At 39.5% G+C, this 25,585-nt stretch overlaps 1 protein-coding gene and 2 non-coding genes across 3 annotated transcripts in view; 2 read left to right on the top strand and 1 right to left on the bottom strand.

The window, feature by feature from the left end:
• The window catches only part of polg (polymerase (DNA directed), gamma), a 35,776-nt gene extending 13,147 nt beyond the window's left edge, over positions 1-22,629 (bottom strand). The window contains exons 1-14 of the mRNA XM_088339557.1: positions 22,469-22,629; positions 19,301-19,904; positions 16,481-16,676; positions 15,174-15,341; positions 14,955-15,101; positions 14,791-14,870; positions 14,545-14,727; positions 12,442-12,584; positions 12,254-12,380; positions 11,962-12,186; positions 8,521-8,638; positions 5,819-5,869; positions 4,222-4,347; positions 3,996-4,156 (exon numbers count right to left, since the gene is read on the bottom strand). Of these exons, the coding sequence (XP_088195683.1) occupies positions 3,996-4,156; positions 4,222-4,347; positions 5,819-5,869; positions 8,521-8,638; positions 11,962-12,186; positions 12,254-12,380; positions 12,442-12,584; positions 14,545-14,727; positions 14,791-14,870; positions 14,955-15,101; positions 15,174-15,341; positions 16,481-16,676; positions 19,301-19,881 (2,306 nt within the window). The 5' untranslated portion in view covers positions 19,882-19,904; positions 22,469-22,629. The remainder of the gene's footprint in view (positions 1-3,995; positions 4,157-4,221; positions 4,348-5,818; positions 5,870-8,520; positions 8,639-11,961; positions 12,187-12,253; positions 12,381-12,441; positions 12,585-14,544; positions 14,728-14,790; positions 14,871-14,954; positions 15,102-15,173; positions 15,342-16,480; positions 16,677-19,300; positions 19,905-22,468) is intronic.
• A 174-nt stretch (positions 22,630-22,803) lies between these two features.
• trnar-ucg (transfer RNA arginine (anticodon UCG)) lies at positions 22,804-22,876 on the top strand. The gene has a single exon. It is a non-coding gene; the product is annotated as a tRNA-Arg (tRNA).
• Positions 22,877-24,124: 1,248 nt separating this feature from the next.
• Positions 24,125-24,197, top strand: trnar-ucg (transfer RNA arginine (anticodon UCG)). Its single transcript has one exon. It is a non-coding gene; the product is annotated as a tRNA-Arg (tRNA).
• Positions 24,198-25,585: the final 1,388 nt, after the last annotated feature.

Genomic DNA, 25,585 nt, shown 5'->3' with positions numbered 1-25,585 from the left:
TCAATGGAAGGAGACCAAGAGGAAGGCCGCGATTGACGTGGATGGATGGTGTTATGAGTGCACTGCAGGAAAGAGGTCTAAATCTAGTAAAAGCTAGCGCTATTGGTAATAGGAAGGAGTGGAGAGGTGTTGTGAAAGGATAGTGGGATTGTGGACCCGTATGATGCGGCAGGGTTAAACCACTGAAAGCTGTTGAACAAAAGAGTGTGTTGTGTCACCCTGACCCGAGTGATATGGCCGCTTTCTGGTGTCCCATTTCATCTGGAGGGACGAAAGCATGACCAACTCAGGTGCCGAGGTGCCTAACTTGTTTGGGTGTTTGGGCAATTGGGTTGGCCATGGTCCAAATATTTTTGTTCTATTTTTTTTTCCCCTTTTATTTTCTTTGTTATTGTATGTGTTTGTCTTGCTGTCGGTCACCCCTCTTGAGGGATATGACCAAGGTAGATAGATAGATAGAGAGATAGATAGAGAGATAGATAGATGTCTAGATAGATAGATAGATAGATAGACATCTCGAGTGAAGCGAGCCATGCAAAGCTGGCTTTTAGTCGGGGGAGAATCTGTGCATGACGCTGATGCTTGTTTTTCCTTTTGCATTCGAAAAGAAAGGAGATAGACAACGCTGACAAACCCAACTCGAACATGCATATTAAAAAGGTCATATTCTCAAAAGTTTGGGTCCCTTTGTTCCCAAGTATGTGGTAGCTGCTAGCCAAACTATGTCTAAAGTTTACAGAGATGGAACTAACTCACTATCCGTAAGCAGTTTCAATTCGTACTTTGTACTTTGCTTGTGACATTCAAAGAGTAGATAGCAGTGGCAGGCCGTGAAGGCTTTTAGCCTTAAATATTATCTGAATCGTGATGTTAGCTATGTTTTGTCCATCAGTGCTTATTAAATAATTGCAAATTGTCTGTCAGCTTCCTTGCATTGCTTGTCCTTGCCGCTTCCATATGTGTGCTACCTGTAAGTATTTCCTAAAAATTCTGAAAGCACTGGCCAGTAAAATCAATATTCGAGGAAGCTGTTGGTTTTGTTAATTAGACTACAAATTGGCATCACCAATTTAACAAAATATGACTAGGCTAGGGAGCGGTAATCCACCAAAGCGATTGTGCCAAAAGCTGTTAAACAAGGAAATATATTGTTGTCGGTCGGACAACTCCGAAGCGAGCAATTTTTTAACAAGTGGAAAACGTTTTTTCCACCACTTCCAGCCTAGCGATAAGAGCTTAAGCCAGAGCCCGCCCCAATCCGAATTTCGGGCAGGTCGGGCCTAAAATGTCATTATTACGTTCGGGTCGGGCTGAGCTGCTGTCTCAATGATTTGATTTATTTGGATATCTTACCCATCATTGTTCATTGTATTTGAATTTACAGCCTTGTTTCACGTATACAGATGCTGCCCTACTTACGAACGAGGGCGTTGAATTTGTTCGTAAGTTAATTTAGTGCTATATTTTGTACGTTTAAGATTCAAATTCAGATTCAGATATACTTTATTGTCATTCTTGTACACGTGTATACAAAACGAAATGTCGATACATCTGACCCACACAGTTTCCTTGAATGTACTGATATAAATAAAATATTGTATTGAGTTGGAGTATTGAAGTACTAATAATATACTAAATAGTTATAGCTATGTATAGTATTATACAGTAGTGCAAAGAGTGCAAGAGGAGCAGCTAACCAGATGTGCAAAATGGGCAGTCAGGTAAACAAGTCACTATACAATAACAATAACACTGGAGTACGATAGTGCAGAGGAGAACAGATGTGCAAAGGAGTGGATAGGTATAGAGAACTGCCAGTAGTACAAGGACAAAAAAAAAAGATGTACAGATTAGGAGCTGTAAAGGCTTACTGTGTGTGTGTGTGTGTGATTGACCATTTAACAGTCTAATGGCCAGGGGGACAAAGAATTTATAGGTTTATATAAGTATGTTTAAGGCTTGTATAAGTAACCTGTATTGATTTGAACTAAAAAAATAAAACTTTCATTAAATAATATGCTCTATAAGTCTAATGATCGTAAGTAGGGGAGCATCTGTATTAAGTTACAAAAGACAGGCTTTATGTGGTGCACGGCACAGGGCCCTTCCCGTGTGCCTCTAGCCCTCGGCGAGCCCAAATCATCTCTACTCCACCAGAGTCCTCACAAATAAAATGGGAAATTTCACTTCAGCCAGAGCCATAAACTATGTTCCTTTGTGACAGACACATCAGAATTTCAGCTCCAGTGTAGGCGTAAGTGTTAACTACACGTTCCACCACTGGAAGATAGGCTTGTGCATCTAGAGTTTAATCGGAGTCAATTTTATGTATTAAACACTGCCAACTCCCTAAACAGTTCCCTCCTTTTCTTGTAAATATTCACTGTCCGTTAAAAGCTTAAGTGGCCCAAAAATATGTACCGTAAATTTCGGACTATAAGCCGCTACTTTTTCCCCAAACGTTCGACCCTGCGGCTTATTCAGTAATGCGGCCAATTTATGTAATTTTTCTAACAGCCGCCAGCGGCGCTCGAGTTTAAGGCACATGACGCAGCTTACAAGCTAAACGCAATCGAGCAGTCCGATAAAGAAGGAAACAGAGCTACTGCACACACTTTACCTTGCGAGCGTGTTGCTAGGGTGTGTTTGATTAGGGGAGCGTGGGACGACGTCTATATGACAAAGTCTCTTTCCCATACTAAAGGAGGACAACTTTGATGACGACAGTTATAGGGAGGAAGATGAGAATGTTTTACCGTGGTTTCTACATGTACGGTATGTTTTTTTTAACAGACACGTTAACTGCATTGCGAGCGTGTTGTTAGTAGCGTTTTGCTACCTGTCACAGGCACGGTTTGGGATGAAAGTTATAATATTATTATTAAAGCTTTGAAAACTCTCTCGGTGTACCATCTTCCTTTGTAAATATGTGTAACCATGTATAATATGTATTTGCAACTGTATATTTTTGTAATGTATTTATTTGTATTTATTTTGGACACTTATTCTGATAAGTCTTGCATTGACCAATTAAAAAAAAGGGGGCGTAACGGACGCAGGGGATGACGGGAAGTGGGGACCGGTAAAGGTGATTGTTTGTGGACACGGCGGACAAAAGTGGATATATATTTTTCCCACCCTTACCTTTGGAAATATACACTTTTTTTCCTTGGATTACTTTTAACGGGACCTGGATTCTGCAGGTCTGCATCATATCTTAACTACCGGTATCATTTTCCGTTCATTCTGCTGGCTGTGGTTGTTGAACTGAGTACTTTATGCTCAGTTAAAATCGCGGGACTCAAAGTAGGGTTTGGATTAATTTTGTGATTGTGTTACAAGTTTTAATGTGGGCGCATGCGGCTTATATACAGGTGCGGCTTGTGTAAGTAGAAAAGCGGTTTTCCTCTTCAAATGTGGTGGGTGCGGCTTATAATCAGGTGCGCTCTATAGTCCGGAATTTACGGTACTTAAAAAGGTTAGGGAGACTTTTTCCGTCCAACAGTAAAAAGGCATTTACTTGTCATCATAACTATCAGTAAAATAGAATTAAGTTGTTGTTTTCAATTTTGATTCCTCAACAGTTTTACCTGTTCTGCATTATTTGATTGTCCAACAGGGTTTCTTTTAAAGGGAGAGTGCGTAGTTTGAGATGTCCTTAAAAAGTTCAAAATGAAATATTTTCTGTATTAAGTAATGTTAATAATGAGTTCAAATAGAATTTATATTTTTTTTCCACTGCGCCTATCTGCATTTGTCTTAGGGGGGAATAAGGAGGGAAGAGTGATTTCACGCATGTGATCATGGTTTTATTTTATTTTAGGATGAAAATAGTAAAAAGAAAGAAAAGGACTGTTTTAAATACAATCAAAATGCCAAACCAAACCGTAAAAAAATTAAAAAGAAGAGTTTATTCGAGCATGTTCAAGAATTTTACGTTACGTGTTTTGGTTTTTCGGCCTAAAAAATTCCTTATGGTGGATCCGAGTAAGTACCTTATGCGTTTATGAGCGTTCCTCCAGAACGACATCATTTTGTTGATCTCCAAGGCTCGCGTGGCATTGGTGCCACCCCTTCCTGCTCCAAGTGTCCCATCCTCCATCTTGGATAGGAAGTCTTTTGAAAAAGGGCTGCCAACTTTATTTGAATTACCATCCTGAAACACACAGAGACTCTTGATTGGAACATGCTCTACTTACTGCTCAGGCACTGGCACCTTACCTTATGAGGTAGTTTGAAAAACCAACACCCAGGTATGTCTATATCATTGTAAGGTCCGATTCCTTGATGAGAATGGCAATGACCTTCATCCTGGAAAGGTTGGGCTTTACGGGTAGGTTGCTGCTTCTGTAAAAAAATGAAAAGAAAAATAGAGGTCTTGATGATAATCAGAGTGCAAAAAACAGAAAATTCGACATCGAGTTTAGAAAAGGATATTTTTTTGTCATTACAACTACCTGTGTAACAGCATGTGTAAGAGTAGGGAGTGAGACAAGTGAGTGGTTCACTGTGTTGACCGGTGTGAGACAGGGTGTGTGTGATGTCACCATGGCAGTTTAATGTGTACATGGATGGCGTGGTGAGAGAGGTGAATGCAAGAGTATTTGGCAGAGGTGTAGAGATGCTGGAACTACAGTGGAAGTCAGTTGTTGTTTGCAGATGACACGGCGCTTGTGGCTGATTCTGAGGAAACATTGAGAAGGTTGGTAAATGGAGTTTCGAAGGGTATGTGATAGGCGTAAGTTATGTGTCAATGTCGGGAAGAGTAAGGTGATGAAGTGTTCACGTGATGGAGTGGGCATGGCGTTAGAAATAAGGTTGCATGGACAGGTGCTGGAAGAAGAAGTTGAAAGCTTTATGTACTTGGGTTGTGATGTGGCTGCAGTTGGTGGAATGGAGTGCAAGGTATTGCACAGAGTGAATCAAGGAAGCAAGTTTTTGGGTGCTCTGAGGAGAGTGATGAGCAACAAGAGTATGAGTATGGATGTTAAGAGGGGACTGTATGAGAGTATGATTGTGCCAACTGTGTTGTGTGGTGCAGAGACTTGGAGCCTGAACGCAGATTTAAGAAGTAAACTGAATGTTTTGAGATGAAGTGTTTGAGGAGTATGCTCGGAGTGACAAGATTGGATAAATTGAGAAATGAAATTGTGAGAGACAGAACTGGAGAAGTCGTGGAACTGAGCAAGCGTGTGGATAAGAGAGTACTCGGTTGGTTTGGACACATGGAGAAGATGGATGAGGGGCGAAATGAAGAAGATCTACAGAGCAGAAGTAAATGGAAGGAGACCAAGACGAAGGCCGCGATTGACAAGGATGGATGGTTTAGGTTGGTTGCAGTAAAAGAGGTCTAATTATAGTTGAAACTAGAGCTCTTGTTGGTGATAGGAATGAGTGGAGAGGTAAAAGGATAGTGGGATGTTTGAACATGTTCCTTAGGGATGGGCAGGGCACCTGTGTGATGCAGCAGGGGTAAACCAGTGAAAGCTGTCGGGCCCTGCTGTTGAACAGAAGAGTGTGTTGTGTCACCCTGACCCGAGTGACATGGCCGCTTTCTTGGCCGCTTTGTTGTGTCCTGTTTCATCTGGAGGGACGAAAACATGACTGACTTGGGTGCCAAGGTGCTTAACTTGTTTGGGTGTTTGGGCATTTGGGTTGGCCATGGTCGTAAATAAATAAATAAATACATTTTGTGTGTGTTTTGCTACTTTTCCCCTTTTTATTTTATTTGTTTTTGTGTTTGTCTTGCTGTCGGTCACCCCTCTCGAGGGATACAGTATGACCAGGGTAGATAGATAGATATATATATATATAATACCTTGACAGGATGTTCCTCTAATAGCCTCTCCCTTGAGCCATACTCCTCCACCTGGTTGGAAGAAGGGAAAACAGGGTTTGTACAACAATTTCAACGCCAAATTCAAGCACTTTCTTAGGACTTTCAAAGCCAATTTACAAATTTCTCCAATGACATGAAAGACATCTGTTGTGAATCGTATATTTTGTAGATCCACAATTACATCTGCGATTCACATATGCAAATTGATTACTTATGTGATTTCTATTCTGCCGTGTGCATTTATCAAGACATGTGATTCTCAGATCTTGAGTGATATATTTGTAAATCTTGTTGGGAATTAAATATCAAAATTTACCATTTGCCAAATTGTTTAGTAATCTGACTCCATTAACACAACCTACATTCACCCAACAATTTATGCGCGCTCCTTTCCTGAGGGAAAAGATGAACAAGAAAGGCGACATTTTCTCACGTTGGCAGATTTAATTTCATTAACAATTACACTCCATCGAAAACGGCCAAATTTGTGTCGTTGGAGTCTCTGGGAACCCCTCTTCTGAAGTCCTTTAGCTCTTTCCTATTGGCCATCTTCTCCCCGCATAATGGCGTGCCGACTCCTCCCATGGGCGTGCCAACTAAGCCCCCCCCCCTGGGCATCGCGATGTCTGGAATACTCAAAACAACACCGAACATTTCTCAAAACAACGCCTGCCGTCCTCCGTCAGAGTCCTGTTATCAACAGAACTAGAGAAAATATTTTGGATTTGGAACAGCCTGACCTGTCATTGAACTAAAGCCTGCTCAGTGAAAATCTTCATTGCATTATGAGTCAAATGTATAAAATCCTTCAATCTGAATGTGTGTAAACATTTTTGAGACAAATCTCTCCCCATGTAGGTGATGGGTAAAAATAAAGGTAATATGTAGTTTCATTTTAAATTGCAGGAAGTTCCCCATTACAATTTATCCATGGGAAATGCTACCTTAATTTTCTACAAGTCCTGTAATAAATGTCCATAAATGTAATCCTTGAACTAATACAAATTTCATAATGCCCTGTTTAAGTGTAGTGACCCCGTAGGTGGCGATGACACTTTATAGGAAAATGCCATAAAAACTAATGTCAGCTGCCATTAATGACAAGGGAAGAAGGAAGGCATGCAAAGGCAAAGCGAAGTCTGCGTCATTTTTAAGCATACATGTTTTATTTTTCTTCATTTAATGCTTGGTCTATAGCAGTGGTTGGGAACCTATGGCTCACAAGCCATATGAGTATGAGTATATTTGGCTCGGAGATCAAATGTGATCTTTAAACATTTCTCTAGGCCATTTTAAATTTATATGGTTTGACCGGTACATGTAAAACCAAAGAAACACTACGAGAAAACAATGTTCAGTCCAGTATATATAGGGTACATTTCTTACTACAGTTCAAAGTAAGGGTGTCATCTCAACGTACCCCGTTTTGGGAGTAGGTCGCTAAGAATTCCTTATATAAAAACTTATTACAGTATGTATGGTCACAATTGAGATACTTTATGATGTAAGCTAACAGAAAGCACTCAAAAGATACCCAAATTGCCAGCAAACAACTCAAAGAAATTTGATTAGGTAACCGGTAGAGGTGGGCAGTTCTCTGCAAACAGGGCAAGCTACCGTATTTTCCGCACTATAAGGCGCACCGGGTTATAGGGCGCACCCCCAGAAAATAGTTTTTGGTCCTATATTTTCCATACATAAGGCGCAACGGATTAGAAGGCGCTACAATGGGAACGTCGACAAAACAGTCAGATAGTTAAGTCAAACTTATTACCCCCTTAACATTCCGAAAGCTTGCAAAGAAGCAAATACGTGTCGTAGACTCGTGCGGATGCGGTGTCCGTACGATGTCACCAAACAAACATTTCTTAGTTTCCATTTTATTTTTTGCTGGCAACTGTGTGGACAGCAAAGTAAGAATTTTATCGTGCAGGGAAACGGGGTTCTTTACTGTGCATATGACAATAAACGCTTTGAATTGAATTTAGTTTAAAAATAGACTCATCACAGAAACATCAAGATCGTTCTAGAACAAGATACCGGGAAAATATAAATCCGCATAGCTCACCTAAGTTCTCTTGCAGCCTTCACGTAACCATGGTCTTCTTAATACCGTGAGTGTAGTAAATCCAGGAGAGTAAAATATTTACAAAGACAGAATAGTAAAACATGTTTTCTCTATGCCGTAGTGCAACCCAACGTGTGATTCACATTCATCTTTTTCGGCCAATTGCAGGCTTTGTTTCGCCCCTTTAGCCAATGCGAGCCTGTAAATGATCAAAAGGATCCGCCCCCTTTACCTCCAAATAACTTTAGCCAATAGTGACTGATTCAAATGATGATTGACACATTGTTTAGGAAATGAAACGCCGGTATATAAATCCCAGCATACACCGCGGACGACTTCGCCTTCGGGGGAAAATCGAGTCGGCGGCTGCTTGCTTTAGTTGCAAGACTTTGCGACTTAATATTGATCTATATATAAGGCGCAGTGTATTATAAGGCGCATGGTCAGCTTTTGAAAAAAATAAAGGCTTTTAGGTGCGCCTTATAGTGCGGAAAATACGGTACTACTTTCACGCTTTCAGATGAGGAATTCTTAAAATATCAAAAACGAACGCTGGGTGAGGTGCTAAAATATGTACCAGGATGGTGTATTGTGTAAGATTATGCTTAGGTACCTTCGCCCAAACAGCGCTGTCCGTCCACATAAGGTCCTCCGACGGTGTACTGTCCAGGTACTCAAGAACCCCTTTGCAGTTCTGATCACAATATTCTCTGTAAACTCGCTCAATCTCTCTGTAGGGGATAAAAAGTTAAAACGAGTGATGCAGCCTGCATTTATAATGGGTGTGGTTCTCAATTTTCTTTAGAGATTTAAAACTAACACTAACGTGTATCCCCAAATTCCAATAGCACTGATTGTTATATTCACAATATGGCAGCCAATGATTCGTCATATTGCAATGTTTGTGATCAATTCACTTTATTTTGTGACATTGAAAAAAGAGAGGGCAAAAAAATGCTAAGCAGATAGGACAGGTCCGATGTAGTAGTAGTTGACTTGCCTGAATTTCTGTACAGACCATTTTAATTGAGACAGAAAATTTTGCTCAATTTATGTATTTTTCTGTAGTGTTAAGTTGGTTGTCATCCTTTATTTCATGTGACTTGAGTAAAAAATATGGGTGTATATATTTGTATGAAACTATAAATACTGTAATAACAAAGTAATAACATAATGCTTTAAATCAGCAAAATAATCTGTAAAACAACAAGATATATTTTGCGTATACAAATTAATAATAATAATAATAATTTCCTTTGTATTGTCATTCTTTGTAACAATGTACACAGAACGAAATGTCGATACATCTGACCCGTTGTAGCGAGCCGATGCAGCCGCAGCCAGAGGGCGCCGCCATTATACCAATTAGGTATGTCTCGGCCGAGGCGCGAACCAGCGACCTCCCAGTCTCAAAGCGGGCACACTACCATCTAGGCTACTGAGCTGGTTGGGACAAGTGCCTTAATTAACTGAAAAAACTAAGTTACAAATGAAGAAAAATAACACTAAGAATAACAAATACTACTGAGGCAAAAAATGATCTGCCATAAGATAAATTTACTCATTTTAAATGTATTATAAAATGAGAATATTATAAGACTTAAAACAGCAAAATATTCTACTAAAGGGGCAAAACAATGTACAAATTCAAATACAAATTTGTAGTAAATTTGGATGAGTCTAATTTCATTGTGAACAATGTCCACGGTGTTATTATTAATGACAAAGCATTCTAATTTGACTAATTCCATTAAAATAATAAATAAAAAATGTAATTGATCTCGTTATTACCGTAAATTCCGGACGTTCAACCCTGCGGCTTATTCAGTGATGCGGCCAATTTATGTAATTTTTCTAACAGCAGCCAGCGGCACTCGAGTACAATCCGAGCCGAAGAAGCCGGTTCCCCGGACAATAGTGGATATATATTTTTCCCACCCTTACCTTTGGAAATATAGACTTTTTTTCCTTGGATTAGTTTCAACGGGTATCCGGACTCTGCAGGTCTGCATCAAACCTTAAGTACCGGTATCATTTTCCGTTCATTTTGCTGGCTGTGGTTTTTGGACTGTGTACTTTATATTCAGCTACAGTCGCGGAACTCAAAGTCTCATTTGGGTTAATTTTGTGATTGTGTTAAATGTTTTAATGTGGGCGCATGCGGCTTATATACAGGTGCGGCTTGTGTAAGCACAAAAGCGGATATCCTCTTAAAATGTGGTGGGTGCGGCTTATAATCAGGTGCGCTCTATAGTCCGGAATTTACGGTATTACTATTGTCTGGTTATTACATTTGAAAAATAATACTTTATCTTTAAAAAAAGCACAGATAGTTCTTAATTTCTATTCTTTTCTTCAAGCTTGTCGCAACAACAATCAATTTACAAATTTTAACAGATGACCGGAAAGAAAAATAGTTGGACCTAAGACTTAGAAGTCACATGTCCCCTAAATTATTATGGATGCTTTTTTTTCCTGTCTTGTTTTAACTCTCAAGTTTATCTGCAATGCTTCAGTTTAGGAAGGATCACAACGGTACCGAAATGTACAGAGATGATTTTTTTGGTGTAGTGTAGGTCAGTGTTTCTCAACTGGTAGGTCAGGACCTAAAAGTGGGTCACAAACCAGTTTTCATTACGTTGTGGGCGTTTGCCTTGGCAAAATAATGCTGAGAAAACAAAAGGCGGTACATTCACACAGTAGATGACGATAATGCCCTGCTGGAGCTCTTATTCCCTCAATCGACGCAGAGTTTAAGAGTGATTTTGTTTATTTTATTTCTATTTTCCTACCCATAATAACGAATTTGTAGAAAGTTAGTGGGAAGGGGAAGGAAAAGTAAAAATAAAATAACAAATGAGTCAAAAAGGAAAAAAAAAATGTGAATATATTGAACAAGTGTCTGCATTTGAAGGTTCAGTAAATGGTTTAAAAGGGTCACCGGTATATTTCTAACTTTTTTTAATTGATTTTATTTATTATCTAGCAATTAAGTAATTGTTACGTACACATTTTGGTAATATTTTGGGTACCAACTTATTTTGTTATGTGGCTATTTAAAGCACATTTAGGGGGTCGCTTGTATGCGATCTAGGCTTATATGTCTAAATCAGGGGTGTCAAACGGGCAGCCCGCGGGCCGGATCAGGCCCGCTAAGGGATTGAATCCGGCCTGCGAGACAAAAACGCAAGAGAAGCGCAAGAGAAAAACATACTGCAAGTTGAATTATATCCACTTGATGTTGCCAAAGCCAGGTGCCTCTCACAAACGCGGTACTTGGATTTCTCTCTTTCACTCTCTATCGCTCTTTCACTCTCTGTCTCTCTTTTGCTCTTTCTTTGAACCTCTTTCTCTGTGTGTTTTTACCTTCTTTTGTTCTCTTCCTTTTTCTTTTTTCTCTCTTTTCTCTCTCTCTTACACTCTCACTTGCATTCTCCTTCTCTCGCTCTCCCGTTCTCTTCTCCCCTTCTCTCTTTCTCTTTTCCTCCTTCTCTCTTTGGATTTCGTACTTTCTCACTTTTTTCCCATTCTCTCACTATTTCTCATTTTATCTCTTTTGTTGCTCATGCTCTCTCTCTCTTTTCTCTCTCTCTCTCTTTCTCCCTTTCTCTCTTTGTCCTACCCTCTCTACTTCTCTCTCCCTCTCTTTTATTTCTTTTTCTTTTTCTCTAATCTACTACTCCGGCCCCCGAGAGAATGTTTGTTCTATCGTGTGGCACCACTGCCACTGGTCTAAATTGTACATTAAGTCGTTTTGGTCATTTTGTTTTTAGTTAAAGCTAAATATAGTCCACTATTTCCGCTTTAAACTTCACAATCCTTTGATTTGATGCATTTGAATGCTAATGACAATAAAGGTATATTCTATTTTAGAACTGGAACTTTTCTCTTGATCTGTGCTTTGGCTTGTTTTTTCGGGTGGGATAGTGGGTCCTCAAGCCAGACCAGTTGAGAACCACTGCTTCAAGTGATGTATTTGTTTTTTAAGTAATACTGCTGAATTCCAAAAATGTCATCATCAGTTTGAACGTCACCAATCAATGCTAAAGTTTACCTGTGAGGGCAAAGAGCTTGCCCGTCATCTTCGTCCAAGGGGTCCAAGTTATCTCTGCGTCCCGGAACAAGATACCCCCAGCCGTGCTTCTCCGTGTAATGTAGGGGAAATCCGTCCCACGTCAAGCCCATCAGTTTAGGAGTGAGTCTCATCTGAAGACTGATGAGACCCGCCCCAGGTGACCAGCTGTCCGCAGACATCTTTTCGCACAGCTTCCGATACCACCTGATGACGTAATATACAATGAAGAAGAGCAAAGTCAAGTTGTGATGGGACTTGTTGATGATCGGACCCGGGATGTCCAGGCAGGTGTTGCTTTCTCTTGGGAAGCCGATTTACTGTTTCCTTCAGTTTTTCCACAGCTCGCCTGCTGGGGCAAGGACCTTCTGTGCTCTTCTCCTCAGACGGGGGACCTGTGTCTTAAATTGAAACATCTTTTATAATACAACATTTTTGGTAAGCCACACCATGACAAACTACCTTCCATCCAGTCTACGATGGGAGCAGAAGTTTCAGTTTCGCTTTCTTTTTTGGGATGTTTCTTTTTACTGGCCGGCAGTTTTTTCAGCTTGAATTCCTGCACATCCCACTCCAGGTCCCAAAGCCAAGGGTCCTCTCGAAATCTTGGGAGGAATAAAAATGACGTTGAAAATTGTTTTGGTACCATTATAACAAGACTCCTTTTGCACCAAATATTTCCCTCACTCTTGGCTACAAGTATATGAGATTGCATTATTTGGAATAGCCTTTATCAATCGTGATGAATAATGGGGCCTAAAGCTGAATTCCATTAGTTCCTTGTTAACCTAACCACTTCATTTTGTTTATCAATATCCTCCTTCTTTGGTATGGGCAAGGGAAAAATACCTCTTGGAATAAGGAATATACTTCCAGCTTATCTCGTCATTAATTCAAGCTGTAGCGTAACATATGCTACACATGCAGTGTTCTCGTTTGCCCGCGTCCCTGCATCCTAGACGCATCATTTTTGCTGGGATCGCATAGTGTCAAATCAACATGCGTCCCCAGGACGCAACTTTTTTAACACCAAATTGTCATTATTACCCGATTACTTTTTTTTTTTAACAAAGATTTACCGCACTCCAAACATTTTGTCGGGGAAGATCCACCATTGTTGTTTTGGTCTCGCGCCGATCTCGGCAAACGAGATCTCGTTGCTTCGAGATGACGTCATTGTTGTGGCGGTTGTCGAGTGAAAGAGAAGTATGCCTCCGAAAAAACACTTGGTATTAGGTGCAAATTAAAAAAAAATTGGTAAAGTCGAAACATAATACAGAAAGTGGTAACAACGACAATAATTCCGGCACAAAAAAACGGCGTAGAAATTCTTCAGAAGACCGCTAAGGCAAGGAAAACACGTGTTTTGAAGCGAACGATTCGACGAAAGATAATAAACAAAAGAATACTCCTAGCAAGAAAATAACTTTTCTGCCAAAATGGACTCTATTATATTCCTGGTTACGCTACGAGGAGGATGATAATGGAGGCTACATGTTCTGTGATGCGTGCACCTAGCGTGACAAAAATAAAATGGATTACATAAATCATTTCGCAATACGAACTTTCAGAAAAGCACATTGGATCGGCACGATGACATGAAAACCACAAATAGGCTATGGAAATTCCGTTGCTGCAATTGGACCTTGAGAAGGCATTACAACTGTGGCAGGACAGCAAACCACAAAGAATATATGAACTGAAAAATCTGAAGTGATTAAAACTGCATGACTATACAGACTGATATTTCAGCAATATTATTTTGTATAATGTACAATATTTTTGTGAACTGCGAAATCTGAAGTGATAACTGCTTTGTATTACCAATTAACTGTGATGATTAAAACTGAATGAATATATAGATTTATATATTTATTTATTTGTCGCCGATTTACAATTTCAACCCCAATAGCATTAAATTTTGGGGACCCATAGATTTTTGAGCATGCGAGTCCCCGGGACCCATCACTTATCAGAGGTAAAATGAACACTGCACATGCAACACGTTTTTAGTGTACTCAACTTGAAAGAGTAAAATATGAACTGCTTACAACAATAAATAGTAATGATTAACTTGAAAAAGAAAAATGTTGCCAGACACGCACTGCGCTTTACTATTTTATTCTTCCTCGACTTCACAGCAATCCTCTGCGCCTGTGTGCTTTGCCTTGTCTGAGAGCCGGCTCTCTTGAATGAGTTGAGCCGAAAAAGCCGGTTCTCTAAAAAGAGACGGACTTTTCACTACATAACTCGAGATCGGCGTGTAGACGAAAACTCGAACCGTGAGACCAAAACAACATCTGCCGGATCTGCCTGATGAAAAGTTTGGGTTGGGGTAAACCTTTGTTTAGAAAAAAATTAATCGGGTAATAATTACAATTGTGTCAAAAAAAGTTGCGTTGATTTGAGACTATGCGTCCCCAGCAAAAATGATGCGTCTAGGACGCAGGCAAACGAGAACGCTGTACACGTAATGAATGGATGTTTTTGTCAGACGACAAGCATTTTCCTCTCTAGGATTTCATTCCGTAGTCATGGTTTGAAAAAAAAAGGTTCTTGTCTCACTTTTCATCCTCGAGAAGCTGGCACGCGTCATCAGCAAGAGACATGAGAGATTTCTTCATCTCTCTCTGGAGCTCTTCATAAACGTCCTGGGAATCCTCAAGATAACGTCCCCAGTTATGATTCACAGGAAGGTAGCTCACGCCCATCTCCAGCATGCCAGCAAATGTCACTGGATGGGGGCATCTTTGGAAAAACAAACAAAGTGCCGAGAAACAAAATGACCTTCAGGGAAGTGTGTAATTTTACCTCTCCATGAAAAGGGGGAGCTGTTCAATCAAAATTTCATGGGTGGCCTGAACATCAGAGGCGCAGTACCGCATTAGCTCCTGAAGGTGGCAGCAAAGACAACGATATTTTTTATTGCTTGACGAGTTCACTTGACAACGGGAAGGATAAAAAGTAATTCAGACCTGGAAGTTGTTCCTGACATCCACCATGGAGCCCTTCACAAAAGTTTCTCTCATCTCTTTCTGCAATGGTGTCCCTCCCACATACAAAGCATGGACATCAGCTAAGTTGTTGATGCTGCTAATTTTCACCCAGTCCCAGTATCCAATCTGTACACACAAAGATATTATTGTCTATGCCTAAGAAAGCTTACTACCAACTCCAGTGTCCAAAAGTCAAACCTTTGGACCATCTCTTTTCTGTCCCACTTTCTTCATGTGCTGGTTGACCTCCTGCAGGCCCACCTTCTTGCCCAGCTTGTTGGCCATCCACAAAGTCCGCTGAAAGCCAGTAAGGCCCGATATAGCCATATGTAGACTCAAGGTGTCCATGAAGCGCACCTTTGATCCCTTGAAGAATACATATGATTACAGGTGATAAAGTCAAACCTGTGACCAATGTTCCCTGTAATTTTCCTTACGGGTCTGAGCGTTCACACAAAGTCGGTGAGCAGCGCTTGAAACAACAGTGAGCAACCATAATCCCAAGTGTGTCAAGATAATTAATTATCAAACATGTCCAAAACTTGACATCAAGTTACATTTTGCTGAGTTTCCAGCGATGCAAAATTATTTTTCTCTTTTGAATGAATTGACTCATGTACGATTGCAAAGGTTGTATGGCCTACAAACGTCGTTTGTTCTTACAATTCTTTCACAAGATATCCATTTCTTTTTATTTCCTGATATATTCTGTCACATAATATTAACATTTTGGGGGGCTTATTTAGTCGGTTGTAAGATACACAACTGTATTTAATTACATATTTTTAGGGGACAACAAGATTGACTTGATAATAGGAAATTATTTGAATGCAACACAAACGTTTTCTTCTTTTTCTCTGTTTTTTTCTACTTTTTTAAATTCCTTTAAAAAAAAATCTCATTGTGTTTATTTTTTCCTAGCTGTCACTTTTTTTCTTTTTGTTCTCCATTCACTTTTTTTCTTTGTTTCTTTATTTTTTTTTCTTGGGTTTTTTCTAAATTTTTCCTACTTTTTTCCTCTTCCTTTTGTTTCTTTTTTTCTCAGCTTTTCACTACTTTTTCATTTTGGTATTTTTTTCTTTTTTGTTCTACTCCCCCCTTCTTTTAAGTCATTTTGTGCATAATTTTACATAATAATTCGTCATGTTGGGATTAAAGAAGCAAAAACAACCCAAAGAGCCGTTTAGGACCCGAAAGAGCCGGTTCCTTTTAGTGAGCTGAGCCGAAGAAGCCGGTTCCCCGACAAACTCAACTAACTTTACTCAACTTCGTTCTCCTTCGACTCGACTTCAAAATACCGCATTCAGAACACAACGTCAGGGGAACCCGTGTATTTTTACCTTCATGCACGGTAACTTTGACTTGAGTCGCTTCTTAATTAGTAATTTTGAGCCCTGATTTTTGTGCGCCGGCTAGATTTACTAGTGCGCTGAGAATGTGCGAGCAGTGCACAATTGCGCACGCGCGCAGCTTAGAGGGAACACTGCCTGTGACCATTCACTTACCTTTAGCAAGTATTGCTCCTTGATGCGAGATCGGTCAAAGCTGACATTGTGGCCCACAATTATCCGTTCCTTCCACTGACCCCCTGGTGGACGGACAGAGTTCATCGGCGTCTCCAACGGGATGAGGTCAGCAAGCCTGAGTTGGTTCGACCAAGTGTAGCGCTCTTCGATCAAACGTTTGCTGCACCAAGAGTACCTGGTGACAAAAATCATAAAAGAGCCTAAATCAACAGTCACACAACACAATGCAAATCCCGATACCAAATGATATCAGAGACAATCCTATTCCAAAAGAGCCATACGATGCGATATGTTCCAGAATCTATGAGGTAAGCTCACAACTTAATGGTAAACAAACATTGCTTTTACAGGATAGTGCTTCTTCCAGCTTTATATTGACAATTACTAATTAATTGAAACCCGTTTTTCTATCAAATGTATTGTTTACAAGATAACTTTGGTTTTCAGAAATTAATTTACCGTATTTTCACGACTATAAGGCGCACCTAAAAGCCTTTATTTTTTTCAAAAACTGACCATGCGCCTTATAACACAGTGCGCCTTATATATGGATCAATATTAAGTCGCAACGTCTTGCAACTAAGGCAAGCAGCCGCTGACTAGATTTTCCCCCGAAGGCGAAGTCGTGCGCGGTGTATGTTGGGATATATATACACCAGCGTTTCATTTCCTAACCAATGTGTCAATCATCATTTGAATCAGTCACTATTGGCTAAAGTTATTCGGGGGTAAAGGAGGCGGATCCTTTTCATCATTTACAGGCTCGCATAGGCTAAAGCAGGGCAAAACAAAGCCTGCAATTGGCCGAAAAAGATGAATGTGACTCACACGTTGGGTTGCACTACGGCATAGAGAAAACATTTTTTTACTATTCTGTATTTGTAAATATTTTACTCTCCTGGATTTACTACACTCACGGTTGTAAAAACACCACAGTTACGTATCATTATTGAACGTGATGGCTGCAAGAGAACTTAGGTGAGCTATGCGGCTTTATATTTTCCCGGTATCTTGTTTTAGAACGATCTTGATGTTTCTGTGATGAGTCTATTTTGAAACTAAATTCAATTTAAAGTGTTTATTGTCGTATGCACAGTAAAGAACCCCGTTTCCCTGCACAATAAAATTCTTACTTTGCTGTCCACACAGTTACCAGCGAAAAATAAAATAGAAACTAAGAAATGGTTGGTATTTCTTGAATCCCAAGACTTTAACCTTCCGAATGATATGTGGAACGATGCATTTGAGTGATTGGTGACATCGTATGGACACTGTGTCCGTACATGTATGAGACACAAATTTGCGTCTTTGCAAGCTTTCGGAATGTAAAGGGGGTAATAAGTTTGACCGAACTATCTGACTGTTTTGTCCACGTTCCCATTATAGCGCCTTATAATCCGGTGCGCCTTATGTATGGAAAATATAGGACCAAAAACTATTTTTGGGGGGTGCGCCCTATAACCCGGTGCGCCTTATAGTCGTGAAAATACGATAGTTTTATCTTCAACAAGAGCACAGCTCTAAAGTTTATTTGAAAAAATGTGTTGTTGTAGAATACCTGCATTATATTTGATCTGGTTTATCATTTGAGCAGCAAAGTTATTTATTATGCAAAATTGTGTAATCCAACCAGACTTAAATCTCAAAAGAAAAACATTTTTGTTATCAATGTGAGATTTTCACAATTTATCAATCACTTTGTAACTTTTTTTTTGGTAACTTAATGTGGTCAAAGGTACGTGGAATCCAAACCATGGTGACCTAAGGTGAGGAGTTGAGCCACATGCAACCATATTGAAAGCTTTAGAAAGCAGCTTTTTGTGAATTTGAGAAAAATAAAAATAAGTTGATAATACACGAACATGTGGTGATACATTGTGTCAACTAATGTGCAAACTCCATGCCAAAAAATGGAATCATAATTTGAACCTTGAACCTCAGATCTACCGTAAATTCCGTACTATAAGCCGCTGCTTTTCCCCCAAACGTTCAACCCTGCGGCTTATTCAGTGATGCGGCCAATTTATGTCATTTTTCTAACGGCCGCCAGCGCCGCTCGAGTGTTGCTACAATTAACTGCCCTGTCAAAGCTATATTATTATTATTAAAGCTTTGAAAACACTCTCGGTGTACCGTCTTTCTTTGTAAATATGTGTAACCCATGTATAATATGTATTTGCAACTGTATATTTTTGTAATGTATTTATTTGTATTTATTTTGGACACTTATTCTGATATGTTTTGTACGGGCGAATTAAAAAGAAGGGGCGTAAACAAACGCGGGCTGACGGGAAGTGGGGACCGGTAAAGGTGAGTGTATGTGGACACGGCGGACAATAGTGGATATATATTTTTCCCACACTTACCTTTGGAAATATACACTTTTTTCCTTGGATTACTTTCAACAGGACCCAGACTCTGCAGGTCTGCATCAAACCTTAAGTACCGGTATAATTTTCCGTTCATTTTGCCGGCTGTGATTTTTGGACTGTGTACTTTTATGAAGAACATTCAGTTACAATCGCGGGACTTAAATTCGGGTCTGGGTTAATTTTGTTTTTGTGTTACATTTTTTCAATGTGGGCGCATGCGGCTTATATACAAGTGCGGCTTGTATAAGTACAAAATCGGTTTTCCTCTAAAAATGTGTTGCGTGCGGCTTATAATCAGGTGCGCTCTATAGTCCGGAATTTACGGCACTTACCATTACTCCATCATGCTACCAAATGGTTTAAAATAATGAAAACAGTGAATACAAGTTTTTTACACAGTTGATTATGCTCTTTTCCCTTCCCTTACCAGTGCGTGGGAGATAAAGCAACTGCCAGTGTTGGACACTGTCCTTCTGCCATGCACACCTCTACATCAAACACAAGTGCCGTCTCTTCTGGGAAATCAACCCTTTGAACCTCGCCGTTGGACTCGTAACGTGTCCAGCCGACCTGCAGTGCCCATTCCCGAGGCATGGGAGGAATCTCGGCTTGCTGAAGCTCGGCCACAGCTTCAAGGTAGGGGAGACTCTGCGTCTGAGCCAAAAGGCGGAAGTGCTCATCAATATTGTCCCCATGCATTTTGGGAAGCTGGAGCTCTACTTCGCGTAACAGGGATGCGTCTTTCCCCCACAGTTGATGCTTCCGCAGGTGTTCTTTACTACGGTCCACATCTTCTTCTCTGTAATCGGGAACCCGCCCTCGAAAGATCTGTTCGTGGAGGTTCCTTGAAAGCATCTGGATGTTGAGAGGGTTCAGACGGGTCTCTCCGGCGTCCTCGTCCTGGAGAGAGTTGGTTTTTGTGGAGCAGGAGCGAAGCCATGACCTTTTTTGGGAGACGATGCGTCGGTTTGTGGGACAGCTGATGACTTTTCTTGTCACTTTCAGCATTACCTCATCCAGCTAACACCATCCTATGAAAAACATTCACATTTGTTTGTTTGAGATGTATTTATTCAGGCACAACTAAATAAAAGCATCAGTCATTAAAGGGACAGTGTTTAAAATTGAGTGCCTCCTAGTGACAAAAATACGTTCATCCAGTTAAAAAAAAACATTTATTTGATTACTAGAATAGAATATACCTTTATTGTCATTGTTACAAAATGGGTTAACATATTGTGACAACGAAATTGGGCATGACACTCCAGTTTCACACATTCACAGTGAGGTAAAAAAGCCAAGAAGATAAAGGAACAGAGAAGATAAGGTTATAAAACAAGGAGGATAAGGTTATAGTTATAATTTACACAATATTTACACAAGAAATGTCGGTATGTAGGATGTTACATACAGTTTGGTATCGTAATACAGTTGGTATCGTAAGGGTTTGTGCAATTGTGCATTTGGTGCAAAAATAGTCATCATAGTGCAAAATAATGGTCAACTAGGAAAAAATACACGATAAATAATACCAAAGTTAAATAAAAAAATAAAATTATAAGTCAAGAAATACACATTTCTTTAACACCGTAAAATCCCCAATTAGGTCAGCGCCATGATTGTCCGGCATCCTGCTGCCACGCTAGGCCGTGTATCACTGGCCGTGCCAAACTGTTAATTTATGGAACACATTAGATGATGACATTAAAAATGTCCCTTATAGATATCAGTTCAAACAATTCAATATGTATTTTGGATATAAACAATTTACTAAAGATGATTAATACATATATAGATTTTTCTTAGCTAGCATATGCTATAAGAGTTACTAGCGACAATAAAAGTTTGAAATGTAATTTACTTGTTTTCTAATTTTCCTTTGAGAGGTAAAGTCAATGTTTTCGTGTTTTGGTTGCAAGAGAAAAAAAGGAAATAAAAATAAAAGAGGGATAGGCACTTAAAAGCTTCAGGATATGCCCTTTTGGCACATGTTTATGTATAATCTTATTTTACTGATCAGTTGTGTTTTTGTTTATTTTGTGAAAATATTTTGGTTTTCCCTTTTGTTAATTGATTTTTTATTTATTTTTGCTGTAAAAAAATGGAAAATTAGAAAACACATAAATGACATTTCAAGCTTAAAATCAATAATAATATCTTGAGCTAATGCTATAACATAACACCCCCAAAAATTCCATAACTAAATCATCTTTAGTATATTTATCTAGAATACGTATAGCAGACATGGGGACTTGAGACTTAGTGACTTGGACTCGAGTCGACTCGAGTCGCTGTTTTTATGACTTGTGACTTGACTTGGACTTGGCAATCTAAGACTCGGGACTTGACTTGTGACTTGACTTGCCCAAGAAAAAAATACTTGGGACTTACTTGGGACTTGAAGGTGAAGACTTGAGACTTACTTGAGACTTGCACATGTGTGACTTGGTCCCATGTCTGACGTATAGTGTAAACTTTTTTAATGGATGTAAATTTGGCACTCAAAAACTGCTCTGAACATTCACAAATGTAAGATAACCCAGAGTGACTCGGTTAAAAATTTAGGTGTCATATTTGACCCCGATTTGTCCTTTCAAACACACGTGAAGAATATTACTAGAACAGCTTTCTTCCATCTTTGCAACATTGCTAAAATTCGTCCTATGCTGTCTCAGTCAGATGCGGAGACTATAATTGACACGTTTGTTACTTCCCGTCTCGATGACTGTAATGCACTACTCTCCGGTCTCCCGAAGTCCAGAATCAAGAGCCTTCAGCTGGTACATAATGCTGCAGCAAGGCTTTTAACTAAGTCAAGAAAGTCTGATCACATGACCCCGATTTTAGCAACCCTGCATTGGCTCCCTGTTAGCTTAAGATGTGATTTTAAGGTTCTCTTGGTATTATACAAAATCATGCATAGACTTGCTCCCTTATATCTTTCAGATTTAATTTCCCACTATGTTCCTTCATTCTGAAAGCGATGGTCTACTTGTGATCCCAAGAGCCAAGAAGAGTTCCGCAAGTTGGAGAGCGTTCTCCATTCGGGTCCCGGTGCTGTTAATGCTCTTACCCCTGAGAACCGATCTGCAACCTCTGTGGAAATGTTTAAATCTAAGCTTAAATCACACTTCTACTCTATAACATATGAATAACCCATATTTTTGGTTGACAATATCTGTGTATTATTTGTTATTGCAACATCCATTGCAGCCTGGTCATCCTGGAAGGGGGATTACCACATGTTCAGTCCCTTCTCAAGGTTTCTTCATTTTTCTCATGTTGAGGTTTTTGAGTTTTTCCTTGCCCTCGTGTAGGTTTTAGACCAGGGGATGGTGTCTTAATAGTCTGTGGTTTGCAATAACCTGTGCAGCCCTTTGAGACTCTTTGTGATTAAGGGCTATACAAATAAAAATGACTTGACTTGACTTACATCCTTCAATAAAGTTATATCCCTCCGGGTGCGGGTGGCACAGTGATTTTTAAATCAATTGTAGGCTCGAAAAAGACTACGGGTGCCTGTAGTTTCACTTGACAATTTCAAGAACACAACTATAATTGTTTTAAACTCTATTAATTCATTTTATCAACATACCAAGTCGAATGATGCCCGTGTGTCTCTGCCTCAAATGTACACTAAGGCAGTTGGAATTCCACGTTTTATGACAAGACTATGACCGAAAACCCAAAAAAGCGTCCCGGGAAAAGCTTCAAATGGGAAAGTGAATTCAGTTTCTCTGGTCAGGCTTTCGTTGTTATGGCATGCTTTGGTGACTTCTTCTCTTGAATATTATGGCCATACTTTTGAGTCGTTGCGACACCTAGTGGTCGGGAAGACGGTGGTTGTTCATATTAAAAATGATAGATGATAGAAATGATAAATTCCTATTGCGTCATGCGTCCGATGTTTCTCATTATTGTCCAACGTACGGCTGTGTGGCCTAATGGATAAGGCATCTGACTTCGGATCAGGGGATTGCAGGTTCGAGTCCTGCCACGGTCGTCTTATCTGTTTACAAAACAATCACACACTTTTCAAGCGTGTTTATTTACATAATTTAACATGTTATATTGTTGAAAATGGATCCAAATTGTAAATAGTGTAAACAATACTTCATATTAAAGAAAGACTTTAAACAGTATACAAATAAAAAACCCCTACTACAACAAATGTTTCAGAACAAAAGTCAAGAGTGTCAACGAAAAAAAAAATCTGCAGTGTAACGCAAATACATGTATAATAAAGTGAACATGACACTTATAATACCTTCCCTTGCACAATATTTTGAAAATGAATCTAAATTGCAAATAGTGTAAACAATACTATATCATACCTATCAACCTCCACGGCTCCATGCCTTTACAAATTTTCGTATTTTCCCTTACAAAATACAAAATAATCTTACACCATATTTTTTTTTTCAAACGTGTTTATTTATGTAGTTTAACATGTTATATTGTTTATGTGTTTTGTTATCATATATATTTCGAATTAACATTTTGTTGTGAGATACTGAGTTGCTCGACATGAATGAGGTTTATTATGAAAAAAGTTCAAAAATGAAGTCGCTTGGACGTTCACTGTAGAAGGAAAAAAATACATGCAAATATAAGTAAGTAGAATTTTCTTATTCAAATTATTTATTCATTTTTATTTGCATTAAATTATTGTTGGTAATATACTGATTAAAGGGATAACCACAAACCTGTCTTTTTTCATTTTCTCCTTTTATACATTCTTTTTTTCTTCACTTCCTTTTACAACATAATCATTCGTAATATAATGCATCAAAGCAAGTGAGCCGTTTGAGAGCCGGCTCTCTTGAATGAGTTGAGCCGAAAATGCCGGTTCTCTAAAAAGAGTCGAACTTCCTTTTACTACACAACTACCACAGAATGATGCATGATGGGAAATCCCCAGGCGGCAGACGCATGCGCACAGTAGCACCAAACCGCTCACTTGGTTTGCAACGAAAAAAAACGATACCGAAATAGAGGCTACCGCGGCGAACTCGTTTGAATTGATTGATTTGCCGTTTGGTGATAGTCGGTGTATAACGGATGGTACCCATAATTGACAAATTTGCGTTTTTCCGTAAAGATTTTCTTGTACGTCGTACACGTCTTAAAATGCATAATAAACGTACTTTGTACGGGAAAAACGTACAGGTATGTAGATGATAGAAATGATAGATTACCAATACGTCATGCGTCCGATATTTTCTATAATTGTCCATTGATCAGCACTCACGGCCGTGTGGCCTAATGGACAAGGCATCTGACTTCGGATCAGGAGATTGCAGGTTCGAGTCCTGCCTCGGTCATGATTTATAGCAGTATGTCCTTCTTGTGGTAGCCTAAAGAGACACCTTTGATTTTTAAACTGATGAGCACCTTATGAATAACTGTTTTTCCTTCTTGTTTTTTTAAATCCGATATGCGACATGCTAGTATTCACTTTTCTCTTGGATCTAAATTCAAATAAATGAGAAATGTTTCTAAAATAGTGCCAGTTAATTCAATTTAATCTTGAATGAATGAAAACTTTATTCGAACAACAAAATAAAAACAGAACAAAAACAATAACTCAACAATAAAACAATGTTACATAATATGTTCGAAAAGGGGTAGTAAGAAGCAAATGCTTATATTCCCTACCCCTTCATCTTCCCCACCAAAGTCAAGTCAAGTCAAGTCACACCTATTTATATAGCTCCTAATCACAAAAATGTCTCAAAGGACTGCACAGGATCATAATTACAGAATTACAATTACCTGATCTTACACCAACATGCGGGCGAGGAACAACTCAAAACCTCAGCATGAGGAAAAAGAGAAACCCTGAGAAGGGACCCTGCAAGTGGTAATCCCCCTTCCAGGATGACCAGGGTGAATTACATTTAGCATAACAATACACAAACATAGTAAACACTAGGTAACATGTTGAAAATTTGTCCGGAAAGTGAATGACAGCAATGATGCCCCCAGCCTGTAAACTAGTCCAGAAAGTCTATGACGGCCACGATGCAGCTCCCCATCTCGGCGAGCTGGTCCATGCAGGCGTTCAGGTCAAACACTGGTCCGCTGACTCACCTCAAATCGTCCTTCTCCTTCGTATCACCACCAGGAGGCAGTCAGGAAAAAGACAAGACAATACAGAATATGAGGTGGGCATCAATCATAAGCTTTGGAATAGAAGTGTGTCTTAAGCCTTGATTTAAAAACTTACATTGAGGTTGCAGATGGAAAACGCTCTTGAGCCTGCAGACTTCTTGGCTCTTGGAGTCACAAGTAGACCGGCATTCTCCGAGCGGCCGCTCCGTGCAGGAAAGTAGGGGGAAATCAAATCAGAGAGATAGGAGGGTGCAGGTCCATGGAAACATTTGTATGATAATAAGAGAACGTTAAAGTCACATCTTAAGTGGACTGGGAGCCAGTGCAAGTTGGCCAATACAGGATTATTATGCTCAAACCTTTTTGTCTTAGTCAAGTCTAGCTGCCGCATTCTGAACCAGCTGCAAACTTTTAAAGATAGACATCGGGAGACCAGAAAGCTGTACATTACAGTAATCAAGCCGAGAAGTAATAAACGCATAAATTAAAACCTCTGCATCTGATTGGGACAACATCGAACGAATCTTCACAATATTACAGAGGTGGTAGAAAGCTATTCTAATAATATTTTTCACGTGTGACTGAAACGACAGATAGG

The sequence above is a fragment of the Urocampus carinirostris genome, chromosome 7 (genome assembly GCF_059441175.1).
Source record: "Urocampus carinirostris isolate Australia breed hairy pipefish chromosome 7, RoL_Ucar_1.0, whole genome shotgun sequence".
NCBI lineage: Eukaryota > Metazoa > Chordata > Actinopteri > Syngnathiformes > Syngnathidae > Urocampus > Urocampus carinirostris.
The sequence above is the reverse complement of the archived record's forward strand: the minus strand, read 5'-3'. Positions and strand labels throughout refer to the sequence as shown.